Raw genomic sequence first — 22,337 nt, 5'->3', positions numbered from 1 at the left:
GAGATGAAAGGCTTTTATGTGTGTGTTACAAAAATCAAAACGTTTGTTTCACATGAGATAATTTTTGGGTTTAAAAACAATATAAAATTCAAGGCCGAAGTGAAGCAAAGAGTCATTTCACACCCAACCAGCCCAATGTTTGGCTTAGAAAATATCAGAGTGAAATGTTTGGAGTTTAACGTTCTTCCCCCCTTGAATGAACAAGTCCACACACTCGCGCGGCGGAACCAGGGGGGCAATCATGACATGGAAGGGGGGGTCACAACAGGGAATCGGGGGGGAGGGGAGCAAGACAGAGAATGGGGGGGTCACGGCATGGAATCCGGTGGGAGCAAGACAGAGAATGGGGGGGTCACGGCATGGAATCCAGTGGGAGCGACACAGAGGAGGGGGGGTCACGACACGGAATTGGGGGCGGGGGGGGGGTTAAGGCGAATCACGACACGGCCCCTGTCGCCAAATCAGGCCCCTCCGGCCACCGCTCCACCTGCAGGGCTGCGGCGTCAGTCACCTGGGCTGAGCCCGGCAGGGGGCGCTGCTGGACCGGCCGGGCAGCGAACTACAGCTCCCAGCAGCCCCCGCGGCGGCCGGAAGCGGCGGCGGCGACGTTGTTGCCTGGAGAAGCGGGGGGGGGGGCGTGTAACCGCCTGAGAGCGCGAGCCGGTCAGTGCCGGGCACGGGGGGCCTGGGGGGGGGACGCCGCGCCGTGGGGGGCGGGGCCGGCCCCCCCCCCGGCGATGTGGGGGAATGAGGGGGGGCACCTCTGCGTTATGGGGAGCTCGGGGCAGGGCGCCCCCCTATGCTGTGGGGTGGGGGTCAGGTCGGGGCACCCCCCGTGCTGTGGGGGGTCGGGGGTATGGGGGGGTCAGGTCGGGGTACCCCCCTGTGCTATGGGGGGTCGGGGGTATGGGTGGGGGCACCTCACACTATGGGGGGTCAGGTCGGGGCACCCCCCCGTGCTGTGGGGGGTCGGGGGTATGGGGGGTCAGGTCGGGGCACCCCCCGTGCTGTGGGGGGTCGGGGGTATGGGGGGGTCAGGTCGGGGCACCCCCCTGTGCTATGGGGGGTCGGGGGTATGGGGGGTCAGGTCGGGGCACCCCCCGTGCTGTGGGGGGTCGGGGGTATGCGTGGGGGCACCTCACACTATGGGGGGTCAGGTCGGGGCACCCCCTGTGCTGTGGGGGGTCGGGGGTATGCGTGGGGGCACCTCACACTATGGGGGGGTCAGGGCGGGGCACCCGCTACGCTGTGGGGGCATCTGGTCTGTGATGCCGGCAGGTTGGCACAGACTCCCTGTTGCAGGCTCTGCCTCGGAGCAGGGGCCCCATACTGCTGGGGGACCCCACAGTGTCCAGGGGCCCCAAGCCTGCTCAGCCCCTGACCCCCCTCCTTCCCTGGGTAGGGACCCTCCTCCCTGAGGAGCCAGGTGGAGCCAGGAGTGTCCCGCTTGGACCCCAGCATGCCCAGGCCGCCCGGGACGCTGCAGGGGCTGGCTCCCTTTGGCCCCGCGCCTAGCCCATGCTCCAGCACAGAGCTCTGCTGCGGGGGGCCAGCACCCTGGGGGCTCTGCCACATTCACCAGGCACACCGAAAGACGGGTACTAATCCCTGCTCACCCCTCCTCCCCCAGGGCTCCTGACCCCACCAGTAACCGGCTCCCCTGGCTTTTTGCCCGTTGATTGGGGGTGCTTTGTTTGCATTCTGCCTGGAAGCGGTTTGCCCTCCAAGCCAGCAAAATAAATAAAGCACAAATGCCAAGGCTGGTACATGGCCAAGAGCACAGTGCCATTGCTGTTGCACGGACGCCTGGCCAGATGCTGCTTGGCCGGCTGGTGGGAATCAGGTGGCTGGAGCTTGTTTGTTCATAATTCCAGTGGGAAGGGTGTGGGGTCTAGTGGTTGGAGAAGGAGACTGGGAACTCCAGGACTCCTGGGTTCTATTTCTGGCTTGGCCAGTGGCAGCGGCAAAATCTCTTTTCTTGGGCCTTCAGTTGCCCTGTGTGGAAAGGAGGAGCCATGCCAATGTACCCCACTAGGGAGCTGTGCAGGTTGGTTGATAGTTCTAACGTGCGCTGGGAGCACCAAGTGGGAGATACGAGAGGAGGTTACAGCGCTAGCAATAAAGGACGCAGATAAAGGGGCTCCCCCTACTTGGTCATACCAGTAACCTGTCCCCAGCGGGACTTTGAACACCTGGTTCTATTCCGACTACTGAGCTTTGAGCAGCATGTGTGGTGTGTGTTCATAGCAAGGGTATTTCCAGGGCTTGGTGTGTAGTGGGGCAGTGTGAAAGGGGGGCAGGATTAAATAACTCCAGAGGCTCTAGTGCTGGGCAGCTGTAAATTGAAAAGTGGTTGGAAGGCAGCAATCATTGGCCAGTGGAGGAGATTACAGTGGAAAGAGATAATCTGGGGAACAGGTCATAGTGGTCAGGGAGGGTCTCTCTCACTCACCTTTGCTTCAGCCCTTGTCAGCAACTGTCCAGGTCATGTCAGTTACAGTTTTTTGTGGCCATGGTAGTATACAGTAGCGATAGACTGGAGATCCTCCAGGGAGAGGGGCTGTATAAAAATATGAAAGAGAGAGAATGGCATCCATTTCTGTAGCACCTTTCGTCTCCGGGAACCCCAAAGCACTATACACGCTGTAGCTGGGGAACACTCCTCTCCTACCGAAATACAGCCACTTCTGGAGTGGAATGTGACAGCTGTTGAACAGCACGCAGTAACACCCTGCAGCAGTTAAGGACAAGAAGTGGTCCCTCATTCTTGGATGTCTCTGAAGGGCTGTGTGTATGCGGTAGAATACTATGGACTTTGGCCAATCAATCAAAATGCTTTCCCAGTGAGCCTTCCCTTAGAGGTCTCCAGGCAATGGGCTTAGGGCAGTGCCCCGCCTTACCCATTATGTGAGCTGTCCATGCCACCTTGGGAGCTGCAGGCAGGGGCCAAGGTTGAGCCCAGAGCCATGCAGGGAGCAGGGCCAGGGCCTGGGGCCAGAGCTGCAGCTGGGGCCTGGGGCTGAGGCCGGGGCCGCGGCGGGGAGCAGAGCCAGGACTGAGGCCGGGGCCGTGGCTGGGGTGGGTCTGGGCCCAAGGCCAGGGCCACAGCTGGGGAGTGGAGCTGGGGGTAAAGCAGGGCTGGGTGGTGATTTCCTCCCACCCTGTGGGGGCTGGCCTGGGCCTGCTGTGCCCTCCCACTGTTCCTCCCTCTCGGGGGCTCACCCCACAGTTTGGGGACCATTGCTTAGGATATGCCTGCCCTGGAGCTGGAAGATGTACACTCCAGCTCGGGGAGACACGCCGAGGCTAGTGGGCCTAACAGAGCAGTGTAGCGGCAGTGGTGCTAGTGGCGGGAGGGGCAAGTCACCTCAGGTGCCATCCTGTCAGAGACCCTCGGTATGGAAATAAGAACTTCCAGCTCCAGTGCTCCTTTGTGCCCAGCTCCTTTGTGCCCAGTGCTCAGAGAGGGTGATATTGTAACCTCAGCTGAAATCTCATTTGAAAATTTTCAGCTTGGTTCCCATTGGTTCTGGTTGGCCATCTAGGGGACCAAAGCTATGTAGTGCTCTAGGAGAAACCACCAGAAGCTAGCTGAGATCAGCTGAATTATTTTAATGGAGGCTGCTGGAATTTCCTTTAGGATAGGCCAGGGTTAAACCCAAGCCTCCTACTCCACCTGGGAAATTGGGGGCAGGGAAGGCCGCTAGTTTCTCCCCCAAAGGTGGGGACTACAAATGAGAGCTAATTCCAATCCAACTATATTTAACTAGAGGTCTTCTTTTGTATGGCTGAAAGCCATCAACATTGGGTGTTCAGTGAGATGTAGGGCAGCTGGCTGACCTCTCCAGTAGCAGGATCTTGGGCTTTTCAGGGCTTCAGTGGCTCACACCGTGAATCGGTGGAATGAGGATAATTGCATCTACCTTTGCAAAGTGCTGTGTGATCGCTGGCTGGTCCGAGCTGCTGCGTACAAGTGATTTTCGTTGCATCGTTTCCAGGTGGATGGTCTGTGGGAACCATTGGCTGATACACACAGCGAGTCCTCTGGCTGCTTCCTGACATCTCTCTCCTCCTGTCACCTGTGAAGTAAAAGGTAAAGAAACCTGATCTCTGGGACACCAGAACATTGCCCAGTGGAGATCTGCATCCCCTTCCCATATCTCTTATAGGAGAGGTGTGGCCTCTACAGATCCCAGCATGCAATGCTCCATCTTCATCCAAGTGGCTGGATCATTGAATGCTGGGTCCCGTAATCTCTGCACGGTCCGTGCACCCTAGGTTAAAGATGAGGGAGCTGCAGACCTTGATGTAGCCCTACTACGTTATCCTACCTGCTCTGGCCACAGGACGTACAATCCCCTTGTCCTTGGAGCATTGAGAGGATGCTGCTGCCTCCCCAGCCTCCTCTCAGGGAGGTACCTGAGTACCCTCCTACCATCCCTTTTGGAAGAGAGCCCCGTTTTCCTCCTTCTTCTAGGCTGTTGCTGCAGGGTGTAATTTCTGCTTGTTGGAAAGAACATAACTGCTAAGCTGGCTTTGTTCCTGTGCGTGGAGACCTGTCCAGCTCCTAGGGAACAGATGTCCCCATGCAAAAGCCACCAGCACAATTGGCTGTAATTGGCTGCTCCTCAGCCTCTCTGCAAACAGGCCTTGGAGGCCCAGTGGCAGGGCAGAGGGTACAGTGAGGCCTGCAGTCTCCATGGCTGCAGTGGACAGCTCTCACCAGCACCAACTTCCAACAGGAAGGGGTTAAAGGCAGAGTCCTGCTCTGTCTGGTTGCTCTCTGCATGGAACAGTGAGTGGGGAACTGTACACATGAGGCTGGAGTCATGGGAGCTCTGAGCTGTGAAGCGAATTGCACATCAAGTATAACTTCGGGGTTGGGAAAGCTCCTGTTGGCAGGGGAGGGTGGGCTCCCATTCCACCTCTCCTGCCAACTGCTTTTCCTGCCACCTCCCTTGCCCCCACATTAAACCCACCCAGAACTGCTTTCTGACGGCCTCGGGCCTGCTCCTGCTGTCACTGAAGTTGGGGAAATTTCAGCCACTGATGTGGATGGGAGCAGGCTCAGATTCCAGTGATGTACAGCGCCTTCCCTGCTGGCTCTGAATTTGCCCTGTGTCTCCCAGGGCAGGAGTAATGCCAGCAGCTCCAAGTGGCACTCTTCTGCCCCTTCCCTCTCTGATCTGCCACCAGCTCATGCGGCATTCCAGGCAGTGGAAGTCACCCTGCCTCATTTGGAAGACTATTTGCACAGCAAGGCCAGGCACAGGAAATGCTCCATCTGTTTTAATCCTCGAGAGAGAGAATAGAAAGGGAAAGATGGGATAGGTCTGAAATGGGCCTTTGAATTCACTTGGGAGGCCCTGCTGCTGCTATCACAGCCCTCCAGTTGAATCATGGCTCCCTCCTGGCTTTGGGGCCAGTGGACTCCAAAATCCGCTGGATTATGTCTTTCATAATAGGCTATAAATGTACTTCTGCTCACAGTTCTTTTGTGTTAATCTCTGTGACAAATTTTCTATCGATGCTGCGTGATCTCTCTTGCTGATTTCCACCGTTATCAGGGCTCGGCTGATAACGGTGCGCAGCTGCCTTTGCTTTGCTCTGACAGTGCGTGTTGCTCTGCTGGTGGCTTTCTTATGGAACAGGGACTGGCTCGAACGAGGGACATTGCCAGGAGGGGAAAGGCTGACAGTGAGACCTTCTAGGCCAAGGTTTTGAAAGTGGATGAAGCGAAACCGGAACAAGGCACTCTTATTCCAGAGTAGGAGTGTCCACAGCTGGAGCTGTTCCAGAATAGCTCCATGTGTTGACAAGCCCTTATGCTCTCTTACAGACATGTAACTGTCGCCGCATTTGTCACTGCTGCATTAGCCCCTGGGGGGCAATAATTAGCTCTTTGCTAATGGGTCTCATTCCAGTAAGAGCTGTACCTCCATGACGGCAGGCTTAGGCGGATTAGCTGTTAGCATCATAGGCCTTCTTATCCCCGCTCTGTATCAATAATTCATTGGCTTGTAAATGGAATTGGGGACCCAATGGCTCGGCAGCAGTTCTGCAGAAAAGGACCTAGGGGTGACAGTGGACAAGAAGCTGGATATGAGTCACCAGTGTGCCCTTATTTCCAAGAAGGCCAATGGCATTTTGGGATGTATATGTAGGGGCATTGCCAGCAGATCGAGGGATGTGATCGTTCCCCTCTATTCGACATTGGTGAGGCCTCATCTGGAGTACTGTGTCCAGTTTTGGGCCCCACATTACAAGAAGGATGTGGAAAAATTGAAAAGAGTCCAGCGGAGGGCAACAAAAATGATTAGGGGACTGGAACACATGACTTATGAGGAGAGGCTGAGGGAACTTGGATCGTTTAGTCTGCGGAAGAGAAGAATGAGGGGGGATTTGATAGCTGCTTTCAACTACCTGAAAGGGGGTTCCAAAGAGGATGGATCTAGACTGTTCTCAGTGGTAGCTGATGACAGAACAAGGAGTAATGGTCTCAAGTTGCAGTGGGGGAGATTTAGGTTGGATATTAGGAAAAACTTTTTCACTAGGAGGGTGGTGAAACACTGGAATGTGTTACCTAGGGAGGTGGTGGAATCTCCTTCCTTAGATATTTTTAAGGTCAGGCTTGAGAAAGCCCTGGCTGGGATGATTTAGTTGGGGATCGGTCCTGCTTTGAGCAGGGGGTTGGACTAGATGACCTCCTGAGGTCCCTTCCAACCCTGATATTCTATGACCCTGCCTATCCCTGGAGCATCACTGTGCTCTCCTTGCTACCACGCATCACAGCGCAGTGGTGCCGAGATGCAGGGTCGGTGGGAAGGACTCTTCCCTCTGGAGGGCTCGCCTATCTGTGACGATTGTTGAACCTTCCAAACTCTGCTATCCAGGGCTGCGGCCTGATTCCGTCCCAAAGTCCCAGGGAGTTGATGCTGCTCAGTTTGGCTCAGGGCCTGGCCCAGTTTTATTATGATTTTCTGAGTGGGGAGCGAGTCTCAGTGAGTGAGCACATGTCCCCCCTGGTGATATGGGGCTCTCTGGAGGGCTTCCTTCGGCGCTGCAAGGGGAGAGGTGCTGGCTGCTCCCGTGTCGGAGATCTAATGCCTGACCGGCTCTTGGGGCTAAAGAGAACCAGCAGGTGCAGTTGTGACCAGGGTGCAAAATGAGGTTCTGCCCTGAAGAGTGACTGTACAAGTGGCATCACAGGCCTATGTGTGACCAAGTCAGGCTGCAGCAAATCTGTCTAACTGATAACTAAGCAGCCAGCCCAGCCCACTCCCTGGAATCTGAGGGTCAGGCTGGGCACTTTCCTTCTCATGCATTGTTCCCGGAATGGGTTTGGTATTGCACCCTTAGAGGGAGCTAAGGCTTTAAGCTACAATGCATGCTCCGAGCTCAGGGCTGCAGCAGGGGCAAAAGCAGCCTCCGATGGAACAAAGCAGGCCAAGCCCCACAGCAGCATGAGACGGCCATGGCTGGAGAACCTTGGCCATCAGTTCTACTCATGGGGCCCCGAGAGAAACCCTCTCGCACTCCAAAGCAGCACGTACCTATCTCAGTCCCTGCAGTGAGCAGCTGAGCCTCTGATACTCCTGGGGAGTGAGATAGGGCCATTCTTACAGTCACGCTGCAGAGAAAACCCACGGTGACAGCGCGTGAGCCAAGCGACCTCTGGCAAAGGGAAGATGCCATAAGAACGGCCATACTGGGTCAGACCAGTGATCTATCTAGCCCAGTATCCTGTCTTCCACAGTAGCCAGTGCCAGATGCTTCAGAGGGAATGAACAGAACAGGGCAATTTATCATGTGATACATCCCGTCGTCCACTCCTAGCTTGGCAGAGTACAGCAGCAAACATGGATGCTTTGCGTGGGGGAGCCGTTCTGGTCACTCACTACCTGGTGGGGTTCCCAAGTGATGCCTGCAGCTTGGTCAGTGTCCAGATTGGAGGGTGGGTGTTTGTTTTCCCTAGCTGGGTGTCTCCAGCAAAGAGCAGCAGCCCAGATGTATTTAAATATTAAATATGTGGCTGGTAAATGATTCCCAGGAAAAACCCAGCTGGTTTCTCTTTCCAATGACGTCTGCTTGTCGATTGCAGCTGCAGAGCCGTGGCCGAGATGTCTGAGGGACCTTCCAGGATCTCAGGACCCATCCCTCCCGACCCCACGCTGTTCCCAGATTATTACAAACGCCCCCTGTCAGGTGAGTGCCGGTGGAGGATGGATGGGGTCCTACACAGTCATGGGGTGGCTTGTTCTCATTAAAGCCTTCCCGTCCGTAGTCCCATTTTGCTGCACAGTCACACTGGATCCATGGAGGGGGCCAGCATGGTGGCCCATTGAGGTGCCAGGCCAGAGGGCTTTTCTTTGGCCTGGCTTCCCCCAAGTCCTCCAGTGCAGGCAGGCAGGGGCTGGGGGTTCCTGCAGAGCCAGCACGCTCTGCTCCAAAGGGCACGGAATGGGCCTGCAAAGAAGCTTGGCACCTCTGAGATGTTGAGCACTCCCAGGACCAGGCTGATGTTAGGAGCAGCGGGGCTGGAAATTAGGAGAAGGTGGGCTGGGGAGGCAAGGGGGTTCTCCAGCCCAGGGCTGGTGCAACCACTAGGCGAACTAGGCAGTTGCCTAGGGCGCCAAGTGGTTGGCGGCGGCGGTGGAGCGGAGGTGAGCTGGGGCAGGGGGGCGCGGGGAGGGCCACCTGCAGCAAGTAACCGGGGGGTGGGGGGTGGCGCGCAGCGCACAGGGGAACTGCTCCCCGCCCCAGCTCACCTCTGCTCCGCCTCCTCCCCTGAGCACCGCCCCACTCTGCTTCTCTCCCTCCCAGGCTTGCGCGCCAAACAGCTGATTGGTGTCGCAAGCATGGGAGGCGGGAGAAGCGGCGGCATGCTCGGGGACGAGGCAGAGTAGAGATGAGCTGGGGTGGGGAGCTGCCGCAGGGGGGGCTCCCTAGGCCGAGGAGAGGGAGGGAGGGAGGGGGTGGCGGGGAGCTGCCGCAGGGGGGGCTCCCCGGGCCGAGGGGGTGGCGGGGAGCTGCCACAGGGGGGGCTCTCTGGGCCGAGGGGGGGGAGGGAGGGAGGGGGTGGCAGGGAGCTGCCGCGGGGGGGAGGGGGGGAGGGGGTGGCAGGGAGCTGCCGCAGGGGGGGCTCCCCCGGCTGAGGGGAGGGGGCGGCGGGGAGCTGCCGCAGGGGCGGGGCAGTGCAAGGTGGAAGTTTCGCCTAGGGCTCCAGCCTCATCCGAGCCCTCCTTGGCCAGAATGGGGCTAGCCCACAGCAAGCCTGGGGCATGAAGGGAGAAAGCGATGGGGTGGTGCTGTACATCTTGACTCTCACACTTTCTCTCTCTAGCTCGAGGGAGGCTGGAAGGGAATGCCTTGAAGCTGGACTTCTTCTCTGGCCCTCTAGCCCCAGATCCCAGCCTGTACCCCATCTGCCACAGTGCCCGCCCTGCCCATCCTGCCCCGCGTATCCGCCCCAATGGTCAGGACATCCTGGAGAAGGGGCAGAAGGGGACGGTTGGGGTCTTGCTGAAGCTGGAGGGGATCTCTCTCTACAGGGAGCCTCCCCTGAAAAGTAAGTGCAACTGAGCAGCTGGAGCTGACCGTGGCTAAGGGCAGAACGAATACTTTGATTGGACACAGTGGCAAGGCCTTAGGGTGGGGATTTCCAACCGAATAGCCAAGGGTTGGATTTGTTGATGGCTGATTGGCTCTGGGTGGGCTGCAATGGGAGCAGTGTCCGTACCCTGGGGTTATTGAGGTTGTAGCCTCACCCTAACTGCAGCATGGCCTTTGTCTGGGGCTAGGAAGGGAGAGTGGAGAGGAGACCTGCTGGTGGAGGACAGGCTGAGGGGCAGTCTGGGAGCAAATGGAGCACTTCAGTTTACCCTGGCTCAAGGTTGCGGGATGGTGGTTCAATAGAGAGGCAACACACTTAAAGCTGAAAAGATGAAAAGAAGTGTGTTTTACACAACACGGTTAGCCTGTGGAACTCACTGCAACAAGAAGTCATGGAGGCCAAGAGCCAAGTAGATTCAAGGTGATTATCCAGATGCGTGGATGGTGAGAACAGCCATGGGGAGTGCCTTGCAAAGGAGGGCTCTGCTGGCCTTGGAATCTATGACCTCGTTCTGGCTCCCCTGTTTGCTGCCCCAGCTCAGCTGTCTGGAGATTGTTCTGGCTTGTGCCTGCAGAGGACAGCCAGAGTGCACCAGCCGCTGTCTGTCCTGGAGCTGGGAATGTCAGTGGGAAACTCCCCTGTCTGGGGTAAATCCCCACCAGGAGGATTGTGGGTAATTTCTACAACCTGAGCTGAGGACAGAGAATCTGCCCTAAAGTACTGACTGTGGACCCTAGACCTTTCTGAATCAGTCTGGTTTGCCCTCAGGCAGGAAGGGCAGATGGGTCCAACATAGAGTCTGGCATTGCTGTTAACACTGCCCCCCACACGCTGGGAAGGCCTGTGGTTCCCCATCCCACCCTCCCCCTGGGGCAGGAGCGACCAGCAGTAGTTTTCTCCCCTGGGTGCTGGGGCATTTGTGGCACGATGCTGAGCTAGAGCATTGGCCCAGCTCTCTGGGCTGTCAGGTAGTGGAGGGGGAGGGACAGTCTCCGCATGATCCCAAACAAGAGAGCTAGGATTCAAACCAGTCCCACCTCCAGCTGCGTGGCGGAGCCTTCTGGCTCTACTGATCGGCTGTGTGACGCTTGTCTGCAGCGCTCCCGGGGCCAGCAGCAGAGGGTGCTAGTGAGTTGCTCTGTGTCATGGCACAATTGAGTCACTCCAGAAAAGCCAGTGTCTTATGTGTGCTTACAAGGGGCTCAGTGGGTATGATTCTATCGCCCCCTGGTGGCTGGCACACAGGGAGGATAACCGCTTGCTGCTGTTTGCAGTGAACGGACTAGCTTAGGTAGAGGCCTTGGTCTCTGGTGCCAAAGGTCGTGGGCACCCACTTATGGCTCGGGAGGGTTTGTTGGTAAAAGGTGTCTCTCCCTGGGGCGTGCAGGGAAAGAGGCCAAGGACCATGAGAAGGAGAACGTGAGGCGGATGAGGGAGATCCAGAGGAAATGCAAGGAGAAGGAGCTGGCGCGGGAGCACAGCCATCCCAAACCCATGAAGGCCCTGTGGAAGTCCCAGAAGTATGAGAATGTGGAGTCCAAGGTGAAGGCCAAGCTGCAGGTACCTGCCCACTGCCCTGTAGCCCTTCATGGTCCATTGCCCCGGCTGCCAGGAGGCTCAGCCCAGTCAGCGTGTCCCGGAGATACCAGGCAGGGCACCTCGATTTGCAGGGAGACCATGCGTAGCTCTGCAGAGCCCTGCTCAGTAGCACAGGGGATGAAGTGTTCCCTTCCCATGCTGCTGCAGAGGTGAGAGCAGAGCCATGTCCCGGGCGGGAATACCCGGCTCTGGCGAGGAGACCAGTGGCTAACATCCGGTTAAAGGTGACTCAGTGTGATGGGAAGGGTCTGGCCACTGCCCAACTTGGGAAGAAATGGAATCCCCGCTGTGGTTCTGCACTGTGGCTGTCGTGGGATGGGATTAGAAGATGTCCCCATGGCAGCTGGCTGCTCCAGCAGGTGGGTATGACGCAGCACTCGTTGGTATGAAGAGATCAGGGCATTCCGACGCTACTAGATGGCGGCATCGCTGAGGCACTGCCTGGAAAGCTGCTGTTGTGGTCTGTGGTCTATGCCCTGCAGCTCTCACCTATGGAATCGGACGGGTCCACGCCATGCTGTGCTGTCCCACTCTGCAGGTGGGTCGCTGGTCTCATGCATGAAACCAGATCAAAAGGGAAGAGTGACCCAGCCCCTCAGTCCGAAGGGCACAGAGCTCTTAATAGCTCAGACCCACTCGGGACTTAGACACTTGGCATTTTAACAGGCTGTCCCAGAATCACAGGGTCTGGTCTATGCCACGTCTGGACCCCCAGGACCCACACGCTTCCACAGGACAGGCCCGTGACCATGAAACTGGGCCCTTGGGCACCTGCGACCCCGTCTCTCTCCGTGGCTCCCTGCAGCGAATCCAGCCCAGCCAGGCTCCTGTGGGAGGCTTGTACTGTCCCCTTCAGGGCACAGCGCTCTCAGGGCGTGTTTGCAGTGACACCAGGCAGGCTTTTCACAGCAGAGCCGGGTTTATTGTGGGGAATTCCTTAGGTCAGCACAGAGAAGTGAAGGTTGACATGGTCCGTCCTGGCTATGCCCGCACTCCACCCAGCCATGGTGCTGTTAATTCCATCTCCAGAGAGAGTTGCTGAGTCTACCCAAAAGCCACCACTTAGCCCTTCCCTGACAACCCACTTGGAGGTCACGTGTTCCTCCAACTGGAGATTTCCCAGGCTAGGTGTCAGTCGTTCGGCCCCTGGGGCTCCTGTTGTTGTTCTGGATCCTCCACTGATATGGGTCGGTTTCAGGCAGTTCTTTAATGCCCCATTCATCCCACCCCAGCCAGTGACACCTCCCTCGGTCTCCCGCTCTGCCCTAGTTGCAACCACTGGGTGACAATGCAAACTGCAGAGGGACACTGAAGCACGCAGAGGCATAATAAAAAGATTACAGAAAATTCCCACTTTGTCACACAGGTATTCTAGTCCCTGCCACAGCCGGCTGCAGTGTGAAGCCTAGTCCTGTCTGGGGGCACTCAGGGCACTGTATGTCCGAGTGCTAAATTCACTGGCAGCCCATGGGTTTGCTTCTTCAGATTCCTGTGTCATACTTCAGTGTCACTCCATTGTAAATCTGCATTAGGCCATTGAATTCACTGGCAGGATCTGGCTCCGCGTATCCCCTGCTGGCTGAGTTCCCTGCTTGGCTGCCTCCTCGAGGAGACCTTCCCGTGGCATTTAGCAGCAGGGCCTGGGGTCGCCCATCTACCATGGAACTCCTGGGTGATCCTGGGCTCTGAGGGGCTTTGCCGTGTGGTTTGCCCTGTCCCAGCAGTAGTGTCTCTCTCTCTCTCTGTATTTTCTGTAGTATCTGGCTGATGAATCTTGCCCATATGCTCAGGGTTTAGCTGATCGCCATATTTGCGGTCGGGAAGGAATTTTCCTCCAGGGCAGATTGGAAGGCCCTGGAGGTTTTTCGCCTTCCTCTGTAGCATGGGGCACGGGTCACTTGCTGGAGGATTCTCTGCTCCTTGAGGTCTTCAAACTACAATTTGAGGACTTCAATAGCACAGATATAGGTGTGAGGTCTTTTTTAGGAGTGGTGGGTGAAATTCTGTGGCCTGCATTGTGCAGGAGGTCAGACTAGATGATCATAATGGTCCCTTCTGGCCTTAATATCTATGAATCTATGAATCTATGAATCTCTCCCTCTGCATTTCACAGGAGAGCTCTCCCCCCCCAAACCCAGAGTCTCAGAAATTCCTCCGGGCGTATTCCCGCTGCGGCTCCGGGGTCCAGCCACGCCGGTCGCTGTCGCCCAGCCCTGCCAAAACGAGAGCGGTGACAGACACAGAGGCTGCAGGAGCACCACACACTGATGCCAAGGTGAGGGACTTTGCTCCCCTGGCTCCATGCTCCTGGTGCTCCAGAATCGCTCCTGCGTCTCGCTCTGCACAGGTTCCTTCACTCCAGCCGCAGAAGGCCCCATGCTGTGCAGGGGGGTCACTGCTGTCTGGCCTCTCATGCTGCCCCCTTTCCTTCCAGATCCAGGTAGAAGGCACCAGCGTCGACTTCGTCAGCCACAATGCCCGCACCGCCAAGCGGGCCCCTATGCGGCGCTCGCGCTCGCTGCAGTCACTGGCCGAGGTGCTGGAGCAGAAGCGCCGAGAGCAGGAGGAGTACAACGCCAAGCAGAAGGGCCACGTGCCCCAGTAGTACGTAGGCTCCTGCCCAGCCGGCGCCTCTGTCACGAGCAAGCCTGTACCCACTTGCTGCGCCGTGCGTGGGACGGCAGCGGCTTCTCTCGCAGCAGCGTGCTCCTTCGCCACTCTGCCTAGTGAGCTCCCGGGGTCGGTGCAGTTGCACCAGCAATGAGCTTGGCCCAAGAGGATCCAACGAAATCCCCGACGAAGCTGCTGTGTGCAGGGCAGCGGGGCCAGGGAAGGCTGCGCATCGCGGCCTGGTGGCTCTGCGCAATGAAGCTGCTGAGTGTCAGCTGCTCCTGTTGCCTTGCGGGTGCTCAGCTCTGCTGGGAATGGGAGCCAAAGTGACTTAGGAGCCTCAGTCTCATTGAAAGGCTCCTCAGTGCCTGAGTCACTTCCCCTAAGTGCCGAGCATGTCCAACAATGGCCGGTGGGGCCTCCGGAGCGACACCCGTAGGGGACCGAGCAAAGCCCGGAGCCTAGGGCTGTGTGGAGATGCCACAGGGCTGATTCCTCCAGATCAGGCCCTGGCCCTGGCCCTGGCCCTGGCCCTGGCCCTGTGCTGGCAGGCTGCGCTGCCTGTGCTGTGCCAGGCCTTTGGAGAGACTGAGGCCCATGGTCTCCAGGGCAGTCTGTCGCTCAGTAGGGTGACAAGTCAGCTCCTGCTGGGCCAGTATTGGTGAGCCTGGCACCCATCCCTGTCCCGTCTGAGCCTCTTGCCCCCGGCCATCTGGCCCTTCCTGGATCCCTTCCCTCGCCGCACGTGCTGACAAACCCTCCTTCTCCCTCGGCAGCCTGCTGGAGCGGAAGGATCACTGGCGCAGGGAGATGGAGGAACGGCAGCGAAACCTGCCCGACCCTGACATGCCACCAGGTCACACCATGATGCCAGAGAGCGAGCGGCTGGAAACCCTCACCAACCTGAAGCAGAGTAAGAGGAGAGAACCACTGGCGCCTGCTGGAGAGGCCTCCCCGGAAGGGTGGGAAGAGATGAGCCCGTGCGGCTCTGCAGAGCCACACGCTATGCCAGAGGACGGTTCTGCTGACTGCAGCGCTAGCCTCGGCCGTGGGGTGTCACTCTTCTAGGATCCATGGTGCTAATCTCCCCTCTCCCCCCTGGACAGTCAGACGCCCGCCCCAGCCCCAGCCCAGCCCAGCCGCCCCCTCTCCCTCCAGCTGAAGGGCCTGCAGAAGTGTGATGCGCGGAGTGGGACACAATGTTCTGGGGGGGGTCTCAGTGCAGGGTGGCTTCTTCCCCCTGTGACAAGCTGCCTCTGTGAACAGGGGCCTTTGTGTGGGTGTAGCAGGTCAGCTGCCCTGGGGACCACATAATGGCCTGTTAGCTGGTCTCCGGCGAGTGAGAACCAGTGCTTAGTGCTACAGCAGGAAAGGCATGGCTGTGCCCCCTCTCACCAGCTCCCTGCCGTCCGCAGGCCAGGAGCAGCTGGTGAAGGACCTTGTGATGCTGCCGGTGCGGGCCGACACCCTGAGCATTCAGAAGAGGCGGGTGGAGCTGGAGAAGAAGCTGTCGCAGATCGATGAGGCCCTGAAAATCTTCTCCCGGCCCAAGGTCTTCATCAAGCTGGACTCCTGAGAGAGGGGGGCGGTTGTGCTGTGCGTGGATCTGCCACTCTGCTGCGGGGGCTCCTGGTCACTTCGCTCTGTGGGTTGGGGGGGAGGGAAACCAAACTCAATCTGCTTCCACTGGCTGCTGCAGCAGCTCCTGCGTTGGGGATTCCCAGAGCCCAGCCCAATGCCGCACAGCCAAGCTGGCCCCCGGCAGAGGGCAGCGGGGCCCTTGTGGGTCACAACACCAAACGAACCCAAGGGGTGCTGCCAGGGGCCATTGTCTTCAAGGCAGCGCCCCAGCCTCTGACCGGTGCGGGGCTCTTGAGGGGCAGACTGGCCAATGGCACCTTCTGTGCAGCGTTGCTTGGAAAGCTGCGGGCCCGGTGCTGCTCAGCTGCCTCTCTGCCACTCTGTGCAACTGGGCTTACCAGCCTCTCGCTTATATGGAGTGATGGTTTGTGGGGAAAAAGGAGGAGCAGCCATTCCTGTGCCGCTCTGCCCGGCACCCCGTCTCCGGCCCGCCTTCCTCCCAGGATGGAGCTGGGAGCCACAGTGGGCGTTTGGAGGGAAATCCTTTAAGGCGGGAGTTCGGCAGCTCTACGGCTTGGGAGAGTCTGAGCGTAACCCTGCAGCACCCCACTGCTGGGGAGGGTGTGACACAGCCGGGCCTGAGAGCCAGCTCCCTGCCAGCCCAGGCTGGACCTCTGCCCGGTGCTCCTCTGGCCTGGCCACCGCTCCCCTGCAGCCCTCTGCCAAAGGCCATCTGCCTGGGCCGGGGGGGCAGCCCTGCAGCCGCGGCTTGTCCCACCTGCGAGGGATGCTTGGTAGGCCAAGACTAGCAAAGGGGCAGAGTAACCAGGTGTGGGGATCTTGTCCCTGCTGGCAGGGAGCTGGCACTGGGGACTTGGGGGGAGCTTGGGAACCCTTCTGGGGATGTGTTGGACAGCTTTTAAATAAAGGGTTTTGTAGGTATTGTGTGCGGCAGGTGTGTGTGAGGGGGAGGGCTGGGTGGGTGCTGCTTTGTGCTGTGTGGACAGGTGAGGCTGGAGTGGGTCGAGTGTTGGGCATTGGCAGGGCCCAGGGTGGGGAATGCCTGGCTGGGCACTGCACTGGCTGGCAGGTGGGGGCAGTGCATGGTTGGTTGGTGTCTGGGCAGTGGGGCCCAGGGGCTGAGGGGGGAGCCTGCCAGGTGCTGTGCTGGGGGGCAGAGTCTGGGTAGTCTGCACCTTTCATGCTCCTTGGTGATCCAGCTGTATGCACGTGTGGTGCCAGATGGTGCTGTCCTCCAGATGCGCAAGCCTGCTGCATGAGGGGGAGGCAGGGATGCCTCCAGCTGTTCCCAGCGACTGAACCAGCCCCTTAAGGCTGAGCAGCCCGTCCCACCAGCTGAGGATTTGACCTCCTGTCTGGGACTGTCAGTGGTTGCTGGTGCTGCTTCTCCCTGCTGCCTTGCAATGGGCCATGGAGGAAAGAAGAAACTCCTGGCAGAGGAGGAGCAGCAGCTAAAGGCCTGTAAGTCTGGGGAAAGCCAGGCCAGGCCTTTGTGGGCACGCACTGTCTGCTGAAGCTAGCCCAGTCTTGCTGCTGGAGCAGGGGGAGCGTGATGTGCAAGCCCTGGACCACACTGCCCTAGCCAGGCTCCCACCAGGGCTAGCTGGTAAAGATGGGGAAAGAGGCTTCAGGCAGTGCAGTAACCCACGAGCTCTAGAGGCTGCAGGAGATGGGGGTGAGATGGAGACTTTCCCTTCCCAGGGGTAGAGAGTCCAGCCCCTCTCAGCGGTGGTGGATGGTGGCCTTTGCGCTGGGTGTGTAGCTGGTTCGTTCCCCTGCTTCATGGGTGACTCTCCCCATTGCAGGCAGTGCTAAGGCACCAGCGTGTCAGGCACACAGCCCCCACGCTGGCTTGGTGGGGGTGCTGCTGCACCGACAATGCGAATCCCTTCCGCAGCACCAAACTGTGCCCCGCAGCCTAATAAAATAGCCGGGCTCAGAGTGCGAGCGGTTCCTGCTGTGCTGGCAGAATTGTCCGGCCCAGGGGTAGGAGTGGGATTGGAATCTGCCCCCTGGGTTTTTGTAAATCTCCAGTCTTGTGCCCTGAGAATGGGAGCGGGCAGGGCCCTGTGCCTGCGGGCAGAAAGTGTGTGTGTGGGGGGGAGATGACCCCTAAATGGAGAACGTAGTTGCTGAGGCATGTGCTGGAGGGGGCTCTGTTACAATTGTCGGCTGCTGGGGCCCTGCTGTTCGGGGGCTGGGGCGGCGGCTTCAGGAAAGGGAAACGGCAGAAGAGCTGGTGGACTGGTTGCAAAAGCTGCAGCAAAACCACAGTTGGGTAAAGGAGCTGAATGCAGAGGAGCTGTAACTGATGGGGCCAGGGCAAGGCGGTCGAGCTCCCAGCCTACTCTGAGCAGGTCCTACACCTGCTCCTCCCCACCTAAGCAACTCAAACACCAGCTCATGCTGCCCTGTGGCTGCTCTGTGCTGCTGGGGGAAACCAGCAGGGGAATGCCCCCGGCTCAGGAATCTCACAGCTCCGCATGTGTCAGGAGGAGACTGCCGCATGGGTGAATGCTGGGCTCTCGAGACTGGATTCCCCACAGTCCATCATTACCCCTGTGCAAGGGAAGCATGACCTGCTGCCAGCTCAGGATGGCAGCATTTTCCCCTCACTGGGCCCAGGGGCAGGCTGGGGGAACATCCACCCTGCTGCATTCCAGTCTGATGCTCCAAGGCCCTGGGCAATACATCAGCCAACAAGTGCTAAATTTGGAAAAGGAGCAACTCCAGCTGGGTAATTGTGCAGTATGGCCCCCTTGTGTATTGTTAGGCTTCTTTTTGTTCCTAATATACCTTAAAAAAAACTCCTCCTTATTGTCCTTAACTCTGCTGGCCATAGATTTTGGCTTGTGTCCCTTTGCTTCCCTTATCAATTTTCTACAATTCCTAGTTTCTAACTTTATATTAATTACTAGCAAGTTCCCCTGTCTTCCATGGTTATTTTTTATAGCTACCCTCACTTGCCCTCTAAGCCAGGTTGATTTAACCAATATGGCCTTTTCCCTCAAGTATGGCTTTTTGGACATCTAGTAAAGTGTTCTTAAACAATTCCCAATTATCATTCACATTGTTCAGATTAAATTCGTCCTCCCAGCTGATTTGGCTTCTAGCTGTTTTTAGCTTTGTGAAATTGGCCCTTTTGAAGCACCAAGTGTGTGTGCGTCTCTAATCTATCTGTCTGTCTGTCTCTGTTGTGGACTTTATTCTGTTTGCACACTATAAATGTGATCAAATCATGAGTCCTTCTTTTTTAGTTCTGTGATCAGTTCCTCTTTAGTTATTCGGACAAGGTCTAATATAGAATTTCCCTGTATTAGAAGCAACAGTGTTTGAGTTTGGAAATAGTTGTTTATGGTTAGAAGTGCCAAGCGTGGTTTAGTGTGGCACCAGGAGCCTTGCAGCGTGTGTCCCGCAGGTTGAAGTCCCCCATGGCACATGGCACTTTTTTCTACGTTAGAGGTCGGTGCCTAGGGAACCACTCGTGCTGGTCCCTGCTGTGATTTGGTGGGCTGTAGCAGACACCAATTAATACCCCATCTTGTGCTTTATCTGTTAGGCCTTGATCTATATACATCCAAGATAATTTTCTTTCACATTTTCCATGACAGAGTGCCATTCCCCCACCCCTTTCGCGCACTCAATCCTTCCTAAATAGGTTAGAACCATTGATTTTAACATTCCACTCATGGGTCCCATCCCACCGGGTTTCAGTAATACCAGCGAGATGAAATTTATGATCCTATGAGCACTTGCAATTCCTTTTGTTTGTTACCCAGGCTCTTGGCATTAGTGTGTAGGGAATTAAAGCATTTCTTCTCTTCCTGTCCTTTGGTTCCTTGGTTAATTGTATTCTCAACATCTCAATGTTGTTCTAAATGAGCGCTCAGATCATCCCTTTTACCCTCCCCCTTTAACACCCTCCAGACTACTGTAGTCAGCCTATCCCTGAACTGATTGGTTTCCTGTCTACTGAAGGGGAGGTCATCCAAACTATACAGCCTCCTCACCCCGTAGGTGGTGGACCAATGTTCCAGTAAACCAAACCCTTCCACGCTACCCCACTTATCTAGCCAGCAGGTCACTTCCAGCATCTTCTGCTTTCCTTTGCTTGTGGAACAGGGAGGCTCCTAGAGGCAATCACTTGGCCGTTCTGCTTCCGGGTTCCCTGAAGTCACCTACTAGCTGTGGTGAACAGAAAAAAAGAACAGGAGTACTTGTGGCACCTTAGAGACTAACCAATTTATTACAGCATAAGCTTTCGTGGGCTACAGCCCACTTCATCGGATGCACTGAATGTGAGCTCTAGCACAGAATACTAGCTGTGAGCTCTCCCGTGACGCAGTGTCAATCTGAACCATCTGTGATGTTGGCAGACCAGGTGCCGGCTCATGCCTCCATTGAACGTGGACAGAGACCGTGCTGGGATCAGTCTGGCGCCTCTGTGTGTTAATATCGTTCAAAGAGGTATTAGCATGTTCAGGGGTTAGACTTTATTGAATGCTTGGGAGTTGCTGCCTGCGTTAAGCTCACTGATAACAGCTGCTTTCCATACTGTAAGGTCATGTTTGAACAGTTGTATTATGAGCCTCTGTACCTGTGTAAATCACCAGCCAGGAGCGAGCCCCATTAATGAGCGTGAAGTGCTGGTCTCCAACAGGAGGTGTTCCGGCCTGCCCGCTAAGGAAGGCCCCTCAACACCAGCTGACAGCAGTGGGACACATGAAAGAGGACAAAGGACTGTATTGTTGACTCCCACCCCCACAAAGAGTAGTCTTGCAAGGGAACTCCTCCCATCAGCTGAAGTTGCAGTTCAAAGCAGGAGTAGGGCAGGCGTTAAAAACCCCTAACACGGAGGAACTGGTTGTCTATGTTGCTTGGACACTGGGGGCCAGGTTTCTAGGCATAAGCGAGAGATCCCCAGTGCTTAGCCTGAGTTAGATGCACAAATGAGTTCCAGGCTTCAGTTTCCAAAGGTAATAGACATTTCTGTAATAAGCAAGTTCTGTATGTTCTTTAGGCCTATGTTTACCTGCTTTAGCCTTGTCAATGACTCTCATTTCCTTTTCCTGTTAATAAATCTGTATATAAGTTTATGATAGGATTTGCTACAAGCATTGTCTTTGGTGTGAGATCTAAGGTGCAGTTGACGTGGGGTAAGTGACTCGTCTTTGGGACTGGAAGTAACCTGGATATTGCTGGTATAAGGGAGCATCTATCACACAGCTACTCACCTGGGTGCCAAGGCAGATCGGTGTGCCCAAAGGGGACTGTTGTGACTGTTAGTGCCTGAGGCGTTTACACTGGGTACTTTGGTGAAATCCAAGTATAGAGCTTCCGGCCAGCTTGGGGCTTGTGCCCTGTTTCGTAACAGCCTGCCCTGATGTCAGCACTCTTGAGCCCCTGCAGGGCAGGGTGCCGCCATCCCCAAGGGATCTGCTCCTGGTGCCGCCCGCCTTGGCCCCATCCTTCTGTTCCTGGCAGAATGTTCTGTTCGTTCTCCTGTGGACCGAGGCCCCAGCTTGGGCGGCTGGAGAACTCTTTGTGGATAAGCTTGATTTTTCTTACAGGTTGGGCTGAGCTGCCAACCACACATGTGCCCCGGACATTGCGCTGGTCCCTTGGGCCTGCTGGATCTTGAGGTATCTGCCTTAGTGGCCCCATTGAGGACCTGGTATTGATTAGAAACTCTCAGCTGTGGCAGCCCCAGTCAGCCCACTGGTATCTAGCCCTAGCCGTGTAGCAGCTGGCCATGCCCTCTTGCCTCTCCTCTCTGCTGTCAGCTTTCTCCAACTCATCTGCCTCAGCGCACATAGGGGCTAACCCAGCAGCAGGCTGGGGCCAACCTGGCTTGCATCTTCCAGCCCCAGGCATGTGAGAGACCCATGCTTCTCCAAGACCGCCTCCCCCCCCCCCCCCCCCCGCATATTGGTGCCTGCCCCAGGGAAAGGCAGGGGCTTTCCTGGAGGGGGAGCCATGTTTGTATGAGCGAGGCACAGTTAGAACAGGCCGGGGGTAGGAGCCTGGGGGCTGGGCTAGCTGCCTGCGCTGCTGCCCCACAGCCAGCATTAGTCTGGTGCGGCCCCCCCCCCACCCCCTGCACCGTCAATGCTGGGGCCCGACCTAGCTTTGCTGAGACCCCTTCGTCCTGCCCTACAGCCCTGCTGCTTGTCCAGCCCTGTACCCAGACCCGGCGCGGCACAGGGCCCATGGGGGCTCCTGGCTGCTGCAGTACCGCACGCTCCTTGAGCAGCAAGAGCATGTCGCTGGCTCCGGGGCCGGGGAGAAGCTGGGATGTGCCTTTGGCCAGGGCAGCCCCTCCCTGCAGCACACAGCCCGTGAGCACTGAAACCAGCCGCGTGCCTGCACCTGGCTCAACCCCACTGGCTTTCCGGCTCCTGCAGGGGATTTGCAGTGCAGCCTGCTGCCCCTTCCCCGCCTACATGCGCGGGGCTGGCTGCCGGAACTGGCAGGGCCCGTGGACTCTGGATACACATGCACACACCCTGGGTGCACTCGCGAGGCCAGGCAGGACACTCGGGATGACACCGCTACATGGGGGCTGGAGCTGCTATTCGGTCTCTTCCCCAGCCAGGCAGGCAGGGAGCATCTGCCCTTCTTGGCGATCAGCTGTATTACACAGGTGCTCCCTGGTGCACTGGGGCTGTGTGGACACACCCTGGTGCACTGGGGCTGTGTGGACACACACGCCAGTCCCAGCCCTCTGGATGGATTTGCATTGTCAGAAAACTAACTTAATCTGCCGGGTGCTTTTTTTTTAATGTGGGTCTAACGCTTTGCCGTGTGAGCCCAAGCCCCTGGGCTAACGGTAAACGTTTCTGTGGCCAGCTAGAGATGCTGAGCGGTCCCGCGCTAACAGATCCAACTGTTGCCAGTACAGCAGCTGGCGTGC

At 57.3% G+C, this 22,337-nt stretch overlaps 1 protein-coding gene across 3 annotated transcripts; it reads left to right on the top strand.

Annotated features, from left to right (window-relative positions):
• Nucleotides 1-584: 584 nt before the first annotated feature.
• Nucleotides 585-20,520, top strand: ENKD1 (enkurin domain containing 1). Of its 3 annotated transcripts, none has more exons than XM_048817055.2 (9): nucleotides 585-663; nucleotides 3,999-4,093; nucleotides 8,102-8,205; nucleotides 9,344-9,568; nucleotides 11,001-11,173; nucleotides 13,326-13,487; nucleotides 13,647-13,816; nucleotides 14,599-14,735; nucleotides 15,238-20,520. In XM_048817055.2, the coding sequence occupies exons 3-9, from the start codon at nucleotides 8,121-8,123 to the stop codon at nucleotides 15,396-15,398; spliced, it is 1,113 nt and encodes a 370-aa protein (XP_048673012.2). In that variant the 5' UTR covers nucleotides 585-663; nucleotides 3,999-4,093; nucleotides 8,102-8,120; the 3' UTR covers nucleotides 15,399-20,520. The 3 variants fall into 3 exon arrangements, with proteins under 3 accessions (XP_048673012.2, XP_048673013.2, XP_048673011.2); XM_048817056.2 differs by lacking the exon at nucleotides 585-663 and adding an exon at nucleotides 1,420-1,598; XM_048817054.2 differs by lacking the exons at nucleotides 585-663; nucleotides 3,999-4,093 and adding an exon at nucleotides 7,914-7,934.
• Nucleotides 20,521-22,337: the final 1,817 nt, after the last annotated feature.

The sequence above is a fragment of the Caretta caretta genome, chromosome 12 (assembly GCF_965140235.1).
Source record: "Caretta caretta isolate rCarCar2 chromosome 12, rCarCar1.hap1, whole genome shotgun sequence".
In the NCBI taxonomy this organism is placed as follows: Eukaryota; Metazoa; Chordata; order Testudines; family Cheloniidae; genus Caretta; species Caretta caretta.
The sequence above is the reverse complement of the archived record's forward strand: the minus strand, read 5'-3'. Positions and strand labels throughout refer to the sequence as shown.

What these genes read in the sequence shown, in the direction of transcription:
- ENKD1 (XM_048817054.2), top strand. An exon ending in AGGTGAAGGCCAAGCTGCAG is followed by an intron (nt 11,174 to 13,325) that starts GTACCTGCCCAC and finishes TGCATTTCACAG; the next exon opens with GAGAGCTCTCCCCCCCCAAA. An exon ending in CACCACACACTGATGCCAAG is followed by an intron (nt 13,488 to 13,646) that starts GTGAGGGACTTT and finishes CTTTCCTTCCAG; the next exon opens with ATCCAGGTAGAAGGCACCAG.